Genomic DNA, 16,688 nt, shown 5'->3' on the forward strand with positions numbered 1-16,688 from the left:
CTTGACTTATTCAACATTTTGTAGTGTCACAGCCTGAATTCAAAATGGATTACATTGATTTGGTTTCTCACCCATCTACACACAATACCCCATAATGGCAAAGTGAAAACATGTTTTTAGACATTTTTGCAAATGTATTGAAAATAAGTATTCACACCCCTGAGTCAACACGTTGTAGAGGCACCTTTGGCAGCGATTACAGCTGAGAGTCTTTCAGTGTAAGTCTTTAAGAGCTTTCCACACCTGGATTGTACAAAATTTGCCCGTTATTAAAAAAATCTTCAAGCTCTGTCAAATTGGTTGTTGATCATTGCTAGACAACCATTTTCAGGTCTTGCTATAGATTTTCAAGTAGATTTAAGTCAAAACTGTAACTCAGCCACTCAGGAACATACAATGTCTTCTTCGTAAGCAACTCCAGTGTAGATTTGGCCTTGTGTTTAAGGTTATTGTCCTGCTGAAAGGTGAATTCATCTTCCAGTGTCTGGTAGAAAGCAGACTGAACCAGGTTTTCCTCCAGGATTTTACCTGACTTAGCTCTATTCCTTTTCTTTTTTATCCTGAGCGGTTGTCCTCATGGTGAAACTCCTGAGCGGTTGTCCTCATGGTGAAACTCCTGAGCGGTTGTCCTCATGGTGAAACTCCTGAGCGGTTGTCCTCATGGTGAAACTCCTGAGCGGTTGTCCTCATGGTGAAACTCCTGAGCGGTTGTCCTCATGGTGAAACTCCTGAGCGGTTGTCCTCATGGTGAAACTCCTGAGCGGTTGTCCTCATGGTGAAACTCCTGAGCGGTTGTCCTCATGGTGAAACTCCTGAGCGGTTGTCCTCATGGTGAAACTCCTGAGCGGTTGTCCTCATGGTGAAACTCCTGAGCGGTTTCCTTCCTCTCCGACAATGGAGTTAGGAAGGGCACCTGTATTTTTGTAGTGACTGGGTGTATTGATACACCATCCAAAGTGTAATTAATTACTGCACCATGCATAAAGGCATGTTCAGTGTCTACCAATAGGTGCCCTTCTTTGTGAGGCATTGGAAAAACTCTGGCCTTTGTGGTTGAATCTGTGTTTGAAATTCCCTGCTCGATTGGGGGACCTTACAGATAATTGTATGTGTGGGGTACAGAGATGAGGTAGACATCATGCTAAACACTATTCAATGCAACTTATTATGTGACTTGCTAAGCACATTTTTGCCCCTGAACCTATTTAGGCTTGCCATAACAAAGAGGTTGAATACTTATACTAATTTCAGTTTTCAATTTAAAGTTTATTTTTATTTTTTAAACATAATTCCACTTGACATTGTGGGGTATTGTGTGTAGGCCAGTGACAAGAAATCTCAATTGAATCCATTTTAAATTCAGACTTTTAACACAACAAAATGTGGAAGAAGAAAACAATCAGGTGTTGCGATGAATGCTTTCTGAAGGCACTGTCTATGAACACAATGACATGTTGAGACATGACCAGGAATGGGTGGATGCACACACAGCATACGGTGGGGAAATGGTGAGAACACACCCTAAGAGAAATTAGACACTGCTGACTGGTGGAGTTCGAGATAGTTAGTGATAGGCACCAAATATTCCAATAGTGCCTTGTAGAAATGTTAGCTTTAGGTTAGGATTTTGAATCAGACCAATAACCCAGAATCAGTTAGAAGCCTGAATTAAACCTGACGACAACACAAACTCTTCAAATCCATTTTTTTTTTAATAGAAGTGCATAGTTGAACATTTTCTCTTATAGTCTTGTCATACATGTGGTTTCGCATTCAGGAACCACATAGCAAACACTTTTTTCACATTGCGTACTTGAATAAAAGAGAAGTTGAATCCCGATTGTCCTGCATAAAATTCACAAAACTACAGAAAGGAACTGCATGTAGAGGGGTTGAGGAGGACATCTTTGGATTAAAGTCGTGAGAAACTGGAAAAGGGAACCAGTTTGGGTTAAAGAAACAACATTGTGAATTACTTGTTGTCATTCAACCTGTTGAGAAGCTAAACAAGTCCAGCAAGCTAACATTTCCAACCTTAATTAAAGGCCTGTAAAAATTAGAACACCGCAGTGACAAGAGTGTTTACTAAAACATGTAATCATGACAAATGGTGTGGGAGAAACAAACTCGTTTTAGTGTTCACATGGAACTGCAGAGTCACTGAGCCATTACACTGTCCACCACATAAGCTACATTTCCCATGAAACATTTCAACAAAAAGTATATTTGGAGATAAAGAAGAAGGACAAAACATAATTAGCACAAGGGATCTTTTTACAAGCCAAGCATTGCCAGATCCTTAATACCTGAGGCTCAATATAATAATCTTTCAGAGTATGTTTAATAGAAAACTCACTATCAATACCATTCTAGCCTAGACACAACATATTATTTTACTATAAACTATGTGACAGAACACACCTTCTCGCTGTGATGTAGAGAATAAATCACTGAAACTACATGGTTGACTTATATAATCAAGTGGTATAATCAACTATGCTATCTTCATTGAATATCTTCATTAAAGCGTTCAGCACAGGGCTAGTCAACATTCTCAGATGTTTTCTGCTGTCAAAGACATATTAAATCAAATCTGGGAATTCTAACAAAGCAGAAGTTCCAGCTAGACTAGCAGGATTCCAATTTAGTCCGTGCCGCCCTCCATAGTTCTCAGAGTTTGAAGTTCCACGATGCAAAAGGACTGGATAGGTGAGTGTATGGTACAACCTTCACATACCCTATCGAACGAGGTAGGAACCATCATCTTATCACTTACTTAGACCTATCGAATCCTTGTGATCTGGGAACACTGAAATGGTAGAGCTAAAGAAAGAGACTAGTGACTGAAATGGAATCGGGCCACTGTCTAATGTGTTTGTGTCTATGCATTCATCTGTATGTGGGTTTTCCTAGGGGTGTTTGCACATCTCTGTGGTACAGTAAGTTCAAACCTACTCCTCGGGCCCAACTACAGACAGCTAATGAAGCAGACATCTGCACTAATGCAGTAATGTTTCCTCAAATGAACCGCCACAAGGCTCTCTGGGGTATGCGACACAGATTCCAGATCAGATACCATCATCAGAGCAATTCATCACTAGCCCAGATCTGTTGATGCTGTATAGTCAACTCTGATGATAAGAGTTGGCAAGAGCACAAACAGATCTGGGAACAGGCAAATGTCGGGTAACTCAAAAATACAAAGGGGGGTATTAATAGAAACGTATCGCCGTTTTTTGTAATGCAGGAATAAGATACTGAACAAAAATCAGGAAAAGATTGTATGCATGAGGTCAACCTCTGCATTACTTAATTTGTTCTCAAAATGTTATGATGTCATTAGGACGACATAATCAATGGTAATTCCCTGAATAAATCTAGACGATAAGCTAGACGATAAGTTCCACATAAGATTTGTGTATATTTGGGCAGCTGAAGTAGCTTTGAGATCTAAATCTCAGAAAAACCTGCGAGAGAGAGAGAGAGAGAGAGAGAGAGAGAGAGAGAGAGAGAGAGAGAGAGAGAGAGAGAGTAAATTTAGCACAGGTAAACGTTTATTGGGATGAGTCTTGTCCTTGAGGCAAAACTATGTGATTTCCGGTAGATGGGCTAGCCTCACACTCAAAAATGTCTATATTGTACAAATTCATGAAAACAAAAAGGGTTTTGGTCTTAATTTAAGTTTAGGTTTATGCATTAGGGTTAGCAGTGTGGTTAAGGTTAGGTATGACTTTGTGGCTGTGCCAGCTAGTGACCACACTGCAGAGATGCCTCCAGAACAAGATTCATGACAGGGAAAAAAAGGAAACCTGCAATTTTCGAGATCTGACTGGGGGCAGGCAGTTCATATGCATGAATGAACAGCAGTTGCATCCGGCATCTGGTATGTATCTCTCCACCTCTCTCTCTTTGTGGGGAGGGTGTGTGTTCTTCCCTTCGTTCTTTTCCAGATGGATGCCGACAATGAGGAGAACTATGGACTGAAACAACCCTGATAATAATGTCATCATGACATCACGCTAACCAAGAACTCCAGACACACACACACACAGACGGACGGACGGACGGACGGACGGACACACACGCGCTCACACACACATGCCAGTAGATATCACGTGCTCAATCATCAGCTCAATAACTCCCTACTGAAGCTGTACATAGATAAGTTGCACTAAAAAACAGCAAACTCTGCAGTTTTCAAGGACCAGGACTACTGAAACACATGCTGCAAAAATTGATAAAGTCATTCTCCAGGGCAATATTCTCCTCAAAATAAAGCTTCACTCAAATGCCTGTGACATTGAAATAGGCCTTTCAAAGATTCATTACATTAGTCCATCATGTATTCTCCAAATGTCCAATCTACTCCCCCTACACTTGGAGATGGCACTAACCAATGAGGCAGTCCCATGTACTCAGATGGGATACAGAGAGAAAACACAATTGAACCTTCATTGTTGTCTGGAGTCTTCGAAGGTACAAGTCATGCTTTTTTCATCCGGTTGCCAGTCTTTTAGAAGGATGTTCTATCCTTCGTAATGGTGTTATTAGTCCTGACTTGAGTAAAGCATCCATAAGAACTTGGTGATCAGTTTGATGGCCACAGCAGTCCAGGGTTGTGTTCATTTGGGCACACCGTAGCAAAACGTTTTGCAACGGAAAACAAAAACGAGCATTTCTTATTAGATAAATTAAGATGGTACCTCCCTGCTTCACTCCGTTTTGGGCGGTTTTGTTCCTCCTGAACACAACCCTGTTTCCAGTCAATCACCGGAGCTGCTGATATAAAACCTTGGATTGCTATATAACCAGTGAGTGAGTTACTGTACATGGCCCCTTGGATTGTCATTATAATCCGCTATGAGATGTCCCTTATGCAACATACAATTGATTGATATGCTTCTGAGTTTGAACACTCCTTATAGTCTTTTGGTTGGGTTGCAGTGCACGCGGACAGAGAGCCAGGGGCACTAGGATTTAAAGGCATCAACAGAAGGTTATTGATCACCTGGCCAGCTGACATCTTTATTACCCCCTGCTTCCCCTACCATGCAGCTGAACTTCTCCAAAATGGCTTCCGCGCTGATCTGGGGCAGGCCGGCGTCCAGTGGACAGCCCTCCACCAGACTGTTCATGGGTGTGGCCGGCACCTGGAAGTCTTCCTCCATCCCAGAGTCCTCGGCGCCCAACAGGCGGCGACGGTGGTGCCGAGAGGCCGAGAAGCAGTGGGGGCGGGAGTCTCCGTCGATACCAGGCGACCCCGTGGGGTCAAAGTGGTTGTCCAGCTCCTCAAAGTCCTCTGTCTCCCCGCAATGCACTTGCTTCTTGTCCCACTCCTTCAGGAAGTCCTTGAGGATAGGTAGCACTTTCTTGCGGGAGGCCAGCGCATTGCCTTGGAGATAGGACTTGATGTCATTGAAGGGGCTGCTCATTGGAGAGATGCACAGAGAGGGGTTCCGGGCCTTTTCTAATGCTTGGCTCACCTACAGCAGAATGTGAAACACACTTAAAGGTGTATTGCTATTTCATAGTTGCTGTTTTAACATGGACTAATAATCTGAAATTGTCGTGCCTGCATATGCCTGAGAGGAAAAACACACTAATAAATAACAGCAACAGGCAGCCTTGAATACTTTGATTTATCTCACTTACAGACATGCTTCATATCACATAATAATACTATTTCTTTTCACACCAAGGAATAGTTTCTGAAGGCCAAAATTAAACTAACAAGGTAGGTAGGTAGGTTGGCACACAAAGTAGACCAATTTGTTACGTATATTTTAAGCAACAGGGAGGAAAGATTCACACCAATAATCAAATGGACACTTTACAACACACTGAACTTATATAAAATACTTTTCAGGGTCAGGAACAGAAATGTGCCGCACAAAATTGGTAAATTCTGCAAAGTCTATTAGAGGGCTAGGTGGAACTATTTATTACCTATTATAAAACCTACCCCTATCAAATCTTTACTATTATATTACTAACCTTATAAATATAAAATCATCTCACATCGTAGGGGTCTAGGGATCAATATAAGTTGGCATGGCAGTGCAATTCATACCTCCTCCCTATAGAGGGTGCTGGAGCTGTAGACCGCCAGCTGCCGATGGGGCTCGCTGCGTTCATTGAAAGAGATCGTCATGGCGACCACCGCACCAAAACGATGTTTGTGACAGAACTCACAAAGCTCCCGTTGAAGGCTCTTCCGCTGTAGGAACATCTGTTGAACGCACGGGACGACATACCACAGTAAACAACAAAACTATACCATATAGAAAACAGGCATGGGTTCAAATACTATTCAAAGTCTTTCAAATATTTGGAGCGTTTGCTTGGTTCCATTCTAAAAGGCAAGCTCAATCAAGTACAGATACAGTATAAATGACTTCAAATAGTATTTGATCCCAGGTCGGTTATGGCATTTTGGGTCATGTTTACTTGTCATGCAAATAGCCATGGTTATTGTCATAATTGTCATTTTTGTAAAAAAAAATATATATTTTGACCTTGTAATACATCTTTGAAAATAAGCTACGACATACATAATGAATACAACAGCTTTGGTGACACACCTGTCTTAAAAACAAATGGTTTTGACCGCTTGGAACCTTCGCAAATTAAGTTTCTCCCCCTGACCAGTGGTGGCAAAAGTACCCAAGTGTCATACTTGAGTAAAAGTAAAGATACCTTAATAGAAAATGACACAAGTAAAAGGGAAAATCCCCCAGTAAAATACTACTTGAGAAAAGTAGAAAAGTATTTGGCTTTAAATATATAAATGTATCAAAAGGAAATATAATTGATAAAATATACTTAAATAATTTCAAATTACTTATATTAAGCAAACCAGACGGCACCATTTTCTTGCTTTTTTAATTTCCGGATAGCCAGGGGCACGCTCCAACACTCAGACATAATTTACAGATAGCCAGGGGCACACTCCAACACTCAGACATCATTTACAGATAGCCAGGGGCACGCTCCAACACTCAGACATATTTACAGATAGCCAGGGGCACACTCCAACACTCAGACATAATTTACAGATAGCCAGGAGCACGCTCCAACACTCAGACATCATTTACAGATAGCCAGGGGCACACTCCAACACTCAGACATCATTTACAGATAGCCAGGGGCACACTCCAACACTCAGACGTAATTTACAGATAGACAGGGGCACACTCCAACACTCAGACGTAATTTACAGATGGCCAGGGGAACACTCCAACACTCAGACGTAATTTACAGATAGCCAGGGGCACGCTCCAACACTCAGACATATTTACAGATAGCCAGGGGAACACTCCAACCTTCAGACATCATTTACAGATAGCCAGGGGAACTCTCCAACACTCAGACGTAATTTACAGATAGCCAGGGGCACGCTCCAACACTCAGACATCATTTACAGATAGCCAGGGGAACACTCCAACACTCAGACGTAATTTACAGATGGCCAGGGGAACACTCCAACCTTCAGACATCATTTACAGATAGCCAGGGGCACGCTCCAACACTCAGACATCATTTACAGATAGCCAGGGGCACACTCCAACACTCAGACATAATTTACAGATAGCCAGGGGCACGCTCCAACACTCAGACATCATTTACAGATAGCCAGGGGCACACTCCAACACTCAGACATAATTTACAGATAGCCAGGGGCACGCTCCAACACTCAGACATCATTTACAGATGGCCAGGGGCACACTCCAACCTTCAGACATCATTTACAGATAGCCAGGGGCACGCTCCAACACTCAGACATCATTTACAGATAGCCAGGGGCACACTCCAACACTCAGACATAATTTACCGATAGCCAGGGGCACGCTCCAACACTCAGACATCATTTACAGATAGCCAGGGGCACACTCCAACACTCAGACATCATTTACAGATAGCCAGGGGCACGCTCCAACACTCAGACATCATTTACAGATAGCCAGGGGCACACTCCAACAATCAGACGTAATTTACAGATGGCCAGGGGAACACTCCAACCTTCAGACATCATTTACAGATAGCCAGGGGCACGCTCCAACACTCAGACATCATTTACAGATAGCCAGGGGCACACTCCAACACTCAGACATCATTTACAGATAGCCAGGAGCACGCTCCAACACTCAGACATCATTTACAGATAGCCAGGGGCACACTCCAACACTCAGACATCATTTAAAGATAGCCAGGGGCACACTCCAACACTCAGACGTCATTTACAGATAGCCAGGGGCACACTCCAACACTCAGACATAATTTACAGATAGCCAGGAGCACGCTCCAACACTCAGATCTCATTTACAGATAGCCAGGGGCACACTCCAACACTCAGACGTAATTTACAGATGGCCAGGGGCACACTCCAACACTCAGACGTAATTCACAGATAGCCAGGGGCACGCTCCAACACTCAGACGTAATTTACAGATAGCCAGGGGCACGCTCCAACACTCAGACATCATTTACAGATAGCCAGGGGCACACTCCAACACTCAGACATCCTTTACAGATAGCCAGGAGCACGCTCCAACACTCAGACATCATTTACAGATAGCCAGGGGCACACTCCAACACTCAGACGTAATTTACAGATGGCCAGGGGAACACTCCAAACACTCAGACGTAATTTACAGATAGCCAGGGGCACGCTCCAACACTCAGACATATTTACAGATAGCCAGGGGAACACTCCAACCTTCAGACATCATTTACAGATAGCCAGGGGAACTCTCCAACACTCAGACGTAATTTACAGATAGCCAGGGGCACGCTCCAACACTCAGACATCATTTACAGATAGCCAGGGGAACACTCCAACACTCAGACGTAATTTACAGATAGCCAGGGGCACGCTCCAACACTCAGACATTATTTACAGATAGCCAGGGGCACACTCCAACACTCAGACGTAATTTACAGATGGCCAGGGGAACACTCCAACCTTCAGACATCATTTACAAATAGCCAGGGGCACGCTCCAACACTCAGACATCATTTACAGATAGCCAGGGGCACACTCCAACACTCAGACATCATTTACAGATAGCCAGGGGCACGCTCCAACACTCAGACATCATTTACAGATAGCCAGGAGCACGCTCCAACACTCAGACATCATTTACAGATAGCCAGGGGCACACTCCAACACTCAGACGTAATTTACAGATGGCCAGGGGAACACTCCAACCTTCAGACATCATTTACAGATAGCCAGGGGCACGCTCCAACACTCAGACATCATTTACAGATAGCCAGGGGCACACTCCAACACTCAGACATCATTTACAGATAGCCAGGAGCACGCTCCAACACTCAGACATCATTTACAGATAGCCAGGGGCACACTCCAACACTCAGACGTAATTTACAGATGGCCAGGGGAACACACCAACACTCAGACGTAATTTACAGATAGCCAGGGGCACACTCCAACACTCAGACGTCATTTACAGATAGCCAGGGGCACACTCCAACACTCAGACATAATTTACAGATAGCCAGGAGCACGCTCCAACACTCAGATCTCATTTACAGATAGCCAGGGGCACACTCCAACACTCAGACGTAATTTACAGATGGCCAGGGGCACACTCCAACACTCAGACATATTTACAGATAGCCAGGGGAACACTCCAACCTTCAGACATCATTTACAGATAGCCAGGGGAACACTCCAACCTTCAGACATCATTTACAGATAGCCAGGGGCACGCTCCAACACTCAGACATCATTTACAGATAGCCAGGGGCACACTCCAACACTCAGACATCATTTACAGATAGCCAGGAGCACGCTCCAACACTCAGACATCATTTACAGATAGCCAGGGGCACACTCCAACACTCAGACGTAATTTACAGATGGCCAGGGGCACACTCCAACACTCAGACATATTTACAGATAGCCAGGGGAACACTCCAACCTTCAGACATCATTTACAGATAGCCAGGGGAACACTCCAACCTTCAGACATCATTTACAGATAGCCAGGGGCACGCTCCAACACTCAGACATCATTTACAGATAGCCAGGGGCACACTCCAACACTCAGACATCATTTACAGATAGCCAGGAGCACGCTCCAACACTCAGACATCATTTACAGATAGCCAGGGGCACACTCCAACACTCAGACATCATTTACAGATAGCCAGGGGCACACTCCAACACTCAGACGTAATTTACAGATGGCCAGGGGAACACACCAACACTCAGACGTAATTTACAGATAGCCAGGGGCACACTCCAACACTCAGACGTCATTTACAGATAGCCAGGGGCACACTCCAACACTCAGACATAATTTACAGATAGCCAGGAGCACGCTCCAACACTCAGATCTCATTTACAGATAGCCAGGGGCACACTCCAACACTCAGACGTAATTTACAGATGGCCAGGGGCACACTCCAACACTCAGACGTAATTTACAGATAGCCAGGGGCACGCTCCAACACTCAGACGTAATTTACAGATAGCCAGGGGCACGCTCCAACACTCAGACATCATTTACAGATAGCCAGGAGCACGCTCCAACACTCAGACATCATTTACAGATAGCCAGGGGCACACTCCAACACTCAGACGTAATTTACAGATGGCCAGGGGAACACTCCAACACTCAGACATCATTTACAGATAGCCAGGGGCACACTCCAACACTCAGACGTAATTTACAGATAGACAGGGGCACACTCCAACACTCAGACGTAATTTACAGATGGCCAGGGGAACACTCCAACACTCAGACGTAATTTACAGATAGCCAGGGGCACGCTCCAACACTCAGACATATTTACAGATAGCCAGGGGAACACTCCAACCTTCAGACATCATTTACAGATAGCCAGGGGAACTCTCCAACACTCAGACGTAATTTACAGATAGCCAGGGGCACGCTCCAACACTCAGACATCATTTACAGATAGCCAGGGGAACACTCCAACACTCAGACGTAATTTACAGATGGCCAGGGGAACACTCCAACCTTCAGACATCATTTACAGATAGCCAGGGGCACGCTCCAACACTCAGACATCATTTACAGATAGCCAGGGGCACACTCCAACACTCAGACATAATTTACAGATAGCCAGGGGCACGCTCCAACACTCAGACATCATTTACAGATAGCCAGGGGCACACTCCAACACTCAGACATAATTTACAGATAGCCAGGGGCACGCTCCAACACTCAGACATCATTTACAGATGGCCAGGGGCACACTCCAACCTTCAGACATCATTTACAGATAGCCAGGGGCACGCTCCAACACTCAGACATCATTTACAGATAGCCAGGGGCACACTCCAACACTCAGACATAATTTACCGATAGCCAGGGGCACGCTCCAACACTCAGACATCATTTACAGATAGCCAGGGGCACACTCCAACACTCAGACATCATTTACAGATAGCCAGGAGCACGCTCCAACACTCAGACATCATTTACAGATAGCCAGGGGCACACTCCAACAATCAGACGTAATTTACAGATGGCCAGGGGAACACTCCAACCTTCAGACATCATTTACAGATAGCCAGGGGCACGCTCCAACACTCAGACATCATTTACAGATAGCCAGGGGCACACTCCAACACTCAGACATCATTTACAGATAGCCAGGAGCACGCTCCAACACTCAGACATCATTTACAGATAGCCAGGGGCACACTCCAACACTCAGACATCATTTAAAGATAGCCAGGGGCACACTCCAACACTCAGACGTCATTTACAGATAGCCAGGGGCACACTCCAACACTCAGACATAATTTACAGATAGCCAGGAGCACGCTCCAACACTCAGATCTCATTTACAGATAGCCAGGGGCACACTCCAACACTCAGACGTAATTTACAGATGGCCAGGGGCACACTCCAACACTCAGACGTAATTTACAGATAGCCAGGGGCACGCTCCAACACTCAGACGTAATTTACAGATAGCCAGGGGCACGCTCCAACACTCAGACATCATTTACAGATAGCCAGGGGCACACTCCAACACTCAGACATCCTTTACAGATAGCCAGGAGCACGCTCCAACACTCAGACATCATTTACAGATAGCCAGGGGCACACTCCAACACTCAGACGTAATTTACAGATGGCCAGGGGAACACTCCAACACTCAGACGTAATTTACAGATAGCCAGGGGCACGCTCCAACACTCAGACATATTTACAGATAGCCAGGGGAACACTCCAACCTTCAGACATCATTTACAGATAGCCAGGGGAACTCTCCAACACTCAGACGTAATTTACAGATAGCCAGGGGCACGCTCCAACACTCAGACATCATTTACAGATAGCCAGGGGAACACTCCAACACTCAGATGTAATTTACAGATGGCCAGGGGAACACTCCAACACTCAGACGTAATTTACAGATAGCCAGGGGCACGCTCCAACACTCAGACATATTTACAGATAGCCAGGGGAACACTCCAACCTTCAGACATCATTTACAGATAGCCAGGGGAACTCTCCAACACTCAGACGTAATTTACAGATAGCCAGGGGCACGCTCCAACACTCAGACATCATTTACAGATAGCCAGGGGAACACTCCAACACTCAGATGTAATTTACAGATAGCCAGGAGCACGCTCCAACACTCAGACATCATTTACAGATAGCCAGGGGCACACTCCAACACTCAGACGTAATTTACAGATGGCCAGGGGAACACTCCAAACACTCAGACGTAATTTACAGATAGCCAGGGGCACGCTCCAACACTCAGACATATTTACAGATAGCCAGGGGAACACTCCAACCTTCAGACATCATTTACAGATAGCCAGGGGAACTCTCCAACACTCAGACGTAATTTACAGATAGCCAGGGGCACGCTCCAACACTCAGACATCATTTACAGATAGCCAGGGGAACACTCCAACACTCAGACGTAATTTACAGATAGCCAGGGGCACGCTCCAACACTCAGACATTATTTACAGATAGCCAGGGGCACACTCCAACACTCAGACGTAATTTACAGATGGCCAGGGGAACACTCCAACCTTCAGACATCATTTACAAATAGCCAGGGGCACGCTCCAACACTCAGACATCATTTACAGATAGCCAGGGGCACACTCCAACACTCAGACATCATTTACAGATAGCCAGGGGCACGCTCCAACACTCAGACATCATTTACAGATAGCCAGGAGCACGCTCCAACACTCAGACATCATTTACAGATAGCCAGGGGCACACTCCAACACTCAGACGTAATTTACAGATGGCCAGGGGAACACTCCAACCTTCAGACATCATTTACAGATAGCCAGGGGCACGCTCCAACACTCAGACATCATTTACAGATAGCCAGGGGCACACTCCAACACTCAGACATCATTTACAGATAGCCAGGAGCACGCTCCAACACTCAGACATCATTTACAGATAGCCAGGGGCACACTCCAACACTCAGACGTAATTTACAGATGGCCAGGGGAACACACCAACACTCAGACGTAATTTACAGATAGCCAGGGGCACACTCCAACACTCAGACGTCATTTACAGATAGCCAGGGGCACACTCCAACACTCAGACATAATTTACAGATAGCCAGGAGCACGCTCCAACACTCAGATCTCATTTACAGATAGCCAGGGGCACACTCCAACACTCAGACGTAATTTACAGATGGCCAGGGGCACACTCCAACACTCAGACATATTTACAGATAGCCAGGGGAACACTCCAACCTTCAGACATCATTTACAGATAGCCAGGGGAACACTCCAACCTTCAGACATCATTTACAGATAGCCAGGGGCACGCTCCAACACTCAGACATCATTTACAGATAGCCAGGGGCACACTCCAACACTCAGACATCATTTACAGATAGCCAGGAGCACGCTCCAACACTCAGACATCATTTACAGATAGCCAGGGGCACACTCCAACACTCAGACGTAATTTACAGATGGCCAGGGGCACACTCCAACACTCAGACATATTTACAGATAGCCAGGGGAACACTCCAACCTTCAGACATCATTTACAGATAGCCAGGGGAACACTCCAACCTTCAGACATCATTTACAGATAGCCAGGGGCACGCTCCAACACTCAGACATCATTTACAGATAGCCAGGGGCACACTCCAACACTCAGACATCATTTACAGATAGCCAGGAGCACGCTCCAACACTCAGACATCATTTACAGATAGCCAGGGGCACACTCCAACACTCAGACATCATTTACAGATAGCCAGGGGCACACTCCAACACTCAGACGTAATTTACAGATGGCCAGGGGAACACACCAACACTCAGACGTAATTTACAGATAGCCAGGGGCACACTCCAACACTCAGACGTCATTTACAGATAGCCAGGGGCACACTCCAACACTCAGACATAATTTACAGATAGCCAGGAGCACGCTCCAACACTCAGATCTCATTTACAGATAGCCAGGGGCACACTCCAACACTCAGACGTAATTTACAGATGGCCAGGGGCACACTCCAACACTCAGACGTAATTTACAGATAGCCAGGGGCACGCTCCAACACTCAGACGTAATTTACAGATAGCCAGGGGCACGCTCCAACACTCAGACATCATTTACAGATAGCCAGGAGCACGCTCCAACACTCAGACATCATTTACAGATAGCCAGGGGCACACTCCAACACTCAGATGTAATTTACAGATGGCCAGGGGAACACTCCAACACTCAGACATCATTTACAGATAGCCAGGGGCACACTCCAACACTCAGACGTAATTTACAGATAGACAGGGGCACACTCCAACACTCAGACGTAATTTACAGATGGCCAGGGGAACACTCCAACACTCAGACGTAATTTACAGATAGCCAGGGGCACGCTCCAACACTCAGACATATTTACAGATAGCCAGGGGAACACTCCAACCTTCAGACATCATTTACAGATAGCCAGGGGAACTCTCCAACACTCAGACGTAATTTACAGATAGCCAGGGGCACGCTCCAACACTCAGACATCATTTACAGATAGCCAGGGGAACACTCCAACACTCAGACGTAATTTACAGATGGCCAGGGGCACACTCCAACCTTCAGACATCATTTACAGATAGCCAGGGGCACGCTCCAACACTCAGACATCATTTACAGATAGCCAGGGGCACACTCCAACACTCAGACATAATTTACAGATAGATACATCATTTACAGATGGCCAGGGGCACACTCCAACACTCAGACATCATTTACAGATAGCCAGGGGCACACTCCAACACTCAGACATCATTTACAGATAGCCAGGGGCACGCTCCAACACTCAGACATCATTTACAGATGGCCAGGGGCACACTCCAACAATCAGACGTAATTTACAGATGGCCAGGGGAACACTCCAACCTTCAGACATCATTTACAGATAGCCAGGGGCACGCTCCAACACTCAGACATCATTTACAGATAGCCAGGGGCACACTCCAACACTCAGACATCATTTACAGATAGCCAGGAGCACGCTCCAACACTCAGACATCATTTACAGATAGCCAGGGGCACACTCCAACACTCAGACATCATTTAAAGATAGCCAGGGGCACACTCCAACACTCAGACGTCATTTACAGATAGCCAGGGGCACACTCCAACACTCAGACATAATTTACAGATAGCCAGGAGCACGCTCCAACACTCAGATCTCATTTACAGATAGCCAGGGGCACACTCCAACACTCAGACGTAATTTACAGATGGCCAGGGGCACACTCCAACACTCAGACGGAATTTACAGATAGCCAGGGGCACGCTCCAACACTCAGACGTAATTTACAGATAGCCAGGGGCACGCTCCAACACTCAGACATCATTTACAGATAGCCAGGGGCACACTCCAACACTCAGACATCCTTTACAGATAGCCAGGAGCACGCTCCAACACTCAGACATCATTTACAGATAGCCAGGGGCACACTCCAACACTCAGACGTAATTTACAGATGGCCAGGGGAACACTCCAACACTCAGACGTAATTTACAGATAGCCAGGGGCACGCTCCAACACTCAGACATATTTACAGATAGCCAGGGGAACACTCCAACCTTCAGACATCATTTACAGATAGCCAGGGGAACTCTCCAACACTCAGACGTAATTTACAGATAGCCAGGGGCACGCTCCAACACTCAGACATCATTTACAGATAGCCAGGGGAACACTCCAACACTCAGATGTAATTTACAGATAGCCAGGGGCACGCTCCAACACTCAGACATTATTTACAGATAGCCAGGGGCACACTCCAACACTCAGACGTAATTTACAGATGGCCAGGGGAACACTCCAACCTTCAGACATCATTTACAAATAGCCAGGGGCACGCTCCAACACTCAGACATCATTTACAGATAGCCAGGGGCACACTCCAACACTCAGACATCATTTACAGATAGCCAGGGGCACGCTCCAACACTCAGACATCATTTACAGATAGCCAGGAGCACGCTCCAACACTCAGACATCATTTACAGATAGCCAGGGGCACACTCCAACACTCAGACGTAATTTACAGATGGCCAGGGGAACACTCCAACCTTCAGACATCATTTACAGATAGCCAGGGGCACGCTCCAACACTCAGACATCATTTACAGATAGCCAGGGGCACACTCCAACACTCAGAC

General features: G+C 45.7%; 1 protein-coding gene across 2 annotated transcripts in view; it reads right to left on the minus strand.

Moving 5' to 3' along the window:
• Window positions 1-1,265: 1,265 nt before the first annotated feature.
• LOC139373492 (exopolyphosphatase PRUNE1-like) overlaps window positions 1,266-16,688 on the minus strand; it is a 40,024-nt gene continuing 24,601 nt past the window's right edge. Inside the window, exons 7-8 of one of the 2 annotated variants that reach the window (XM_071114074.1) lie at window positions 6,071-6,229; window positions 1,266-5,483 (exon numbers count right to left, since the gene is read on the minus strand). In XM_071114074.1, coding sequence (XP_070970175.1) covers window positions 4,998-5,483; window positions 6,071-6,229 — 645 coding nt within the window. In that variant the 3' untranslated portion in view covers window positions 1,266-4,997. The remainder of the gene's footprint in view (window positions 5,484-6,070; window positions 6,230-16,688) is intronic. The other variant, XM_071114075.1, reaches the window with a different exon arrangement.

This window comes from Oncorhynchus clarkii, chromosome 18 (assembly GCF_045791955.1).
Source record: "Oncorhynchus clarkii lewisi isolate Uvic-CL-2024 chromosome 18, UVic_Ocla_1.0, whole genome shotgun sequence".
NCBI lineage: Eukaryota > Metazoa > Chordata > Actinopteri > Salmoniformes > Salmonidae > Oncorhynchus > Oncorhynchus clarkii.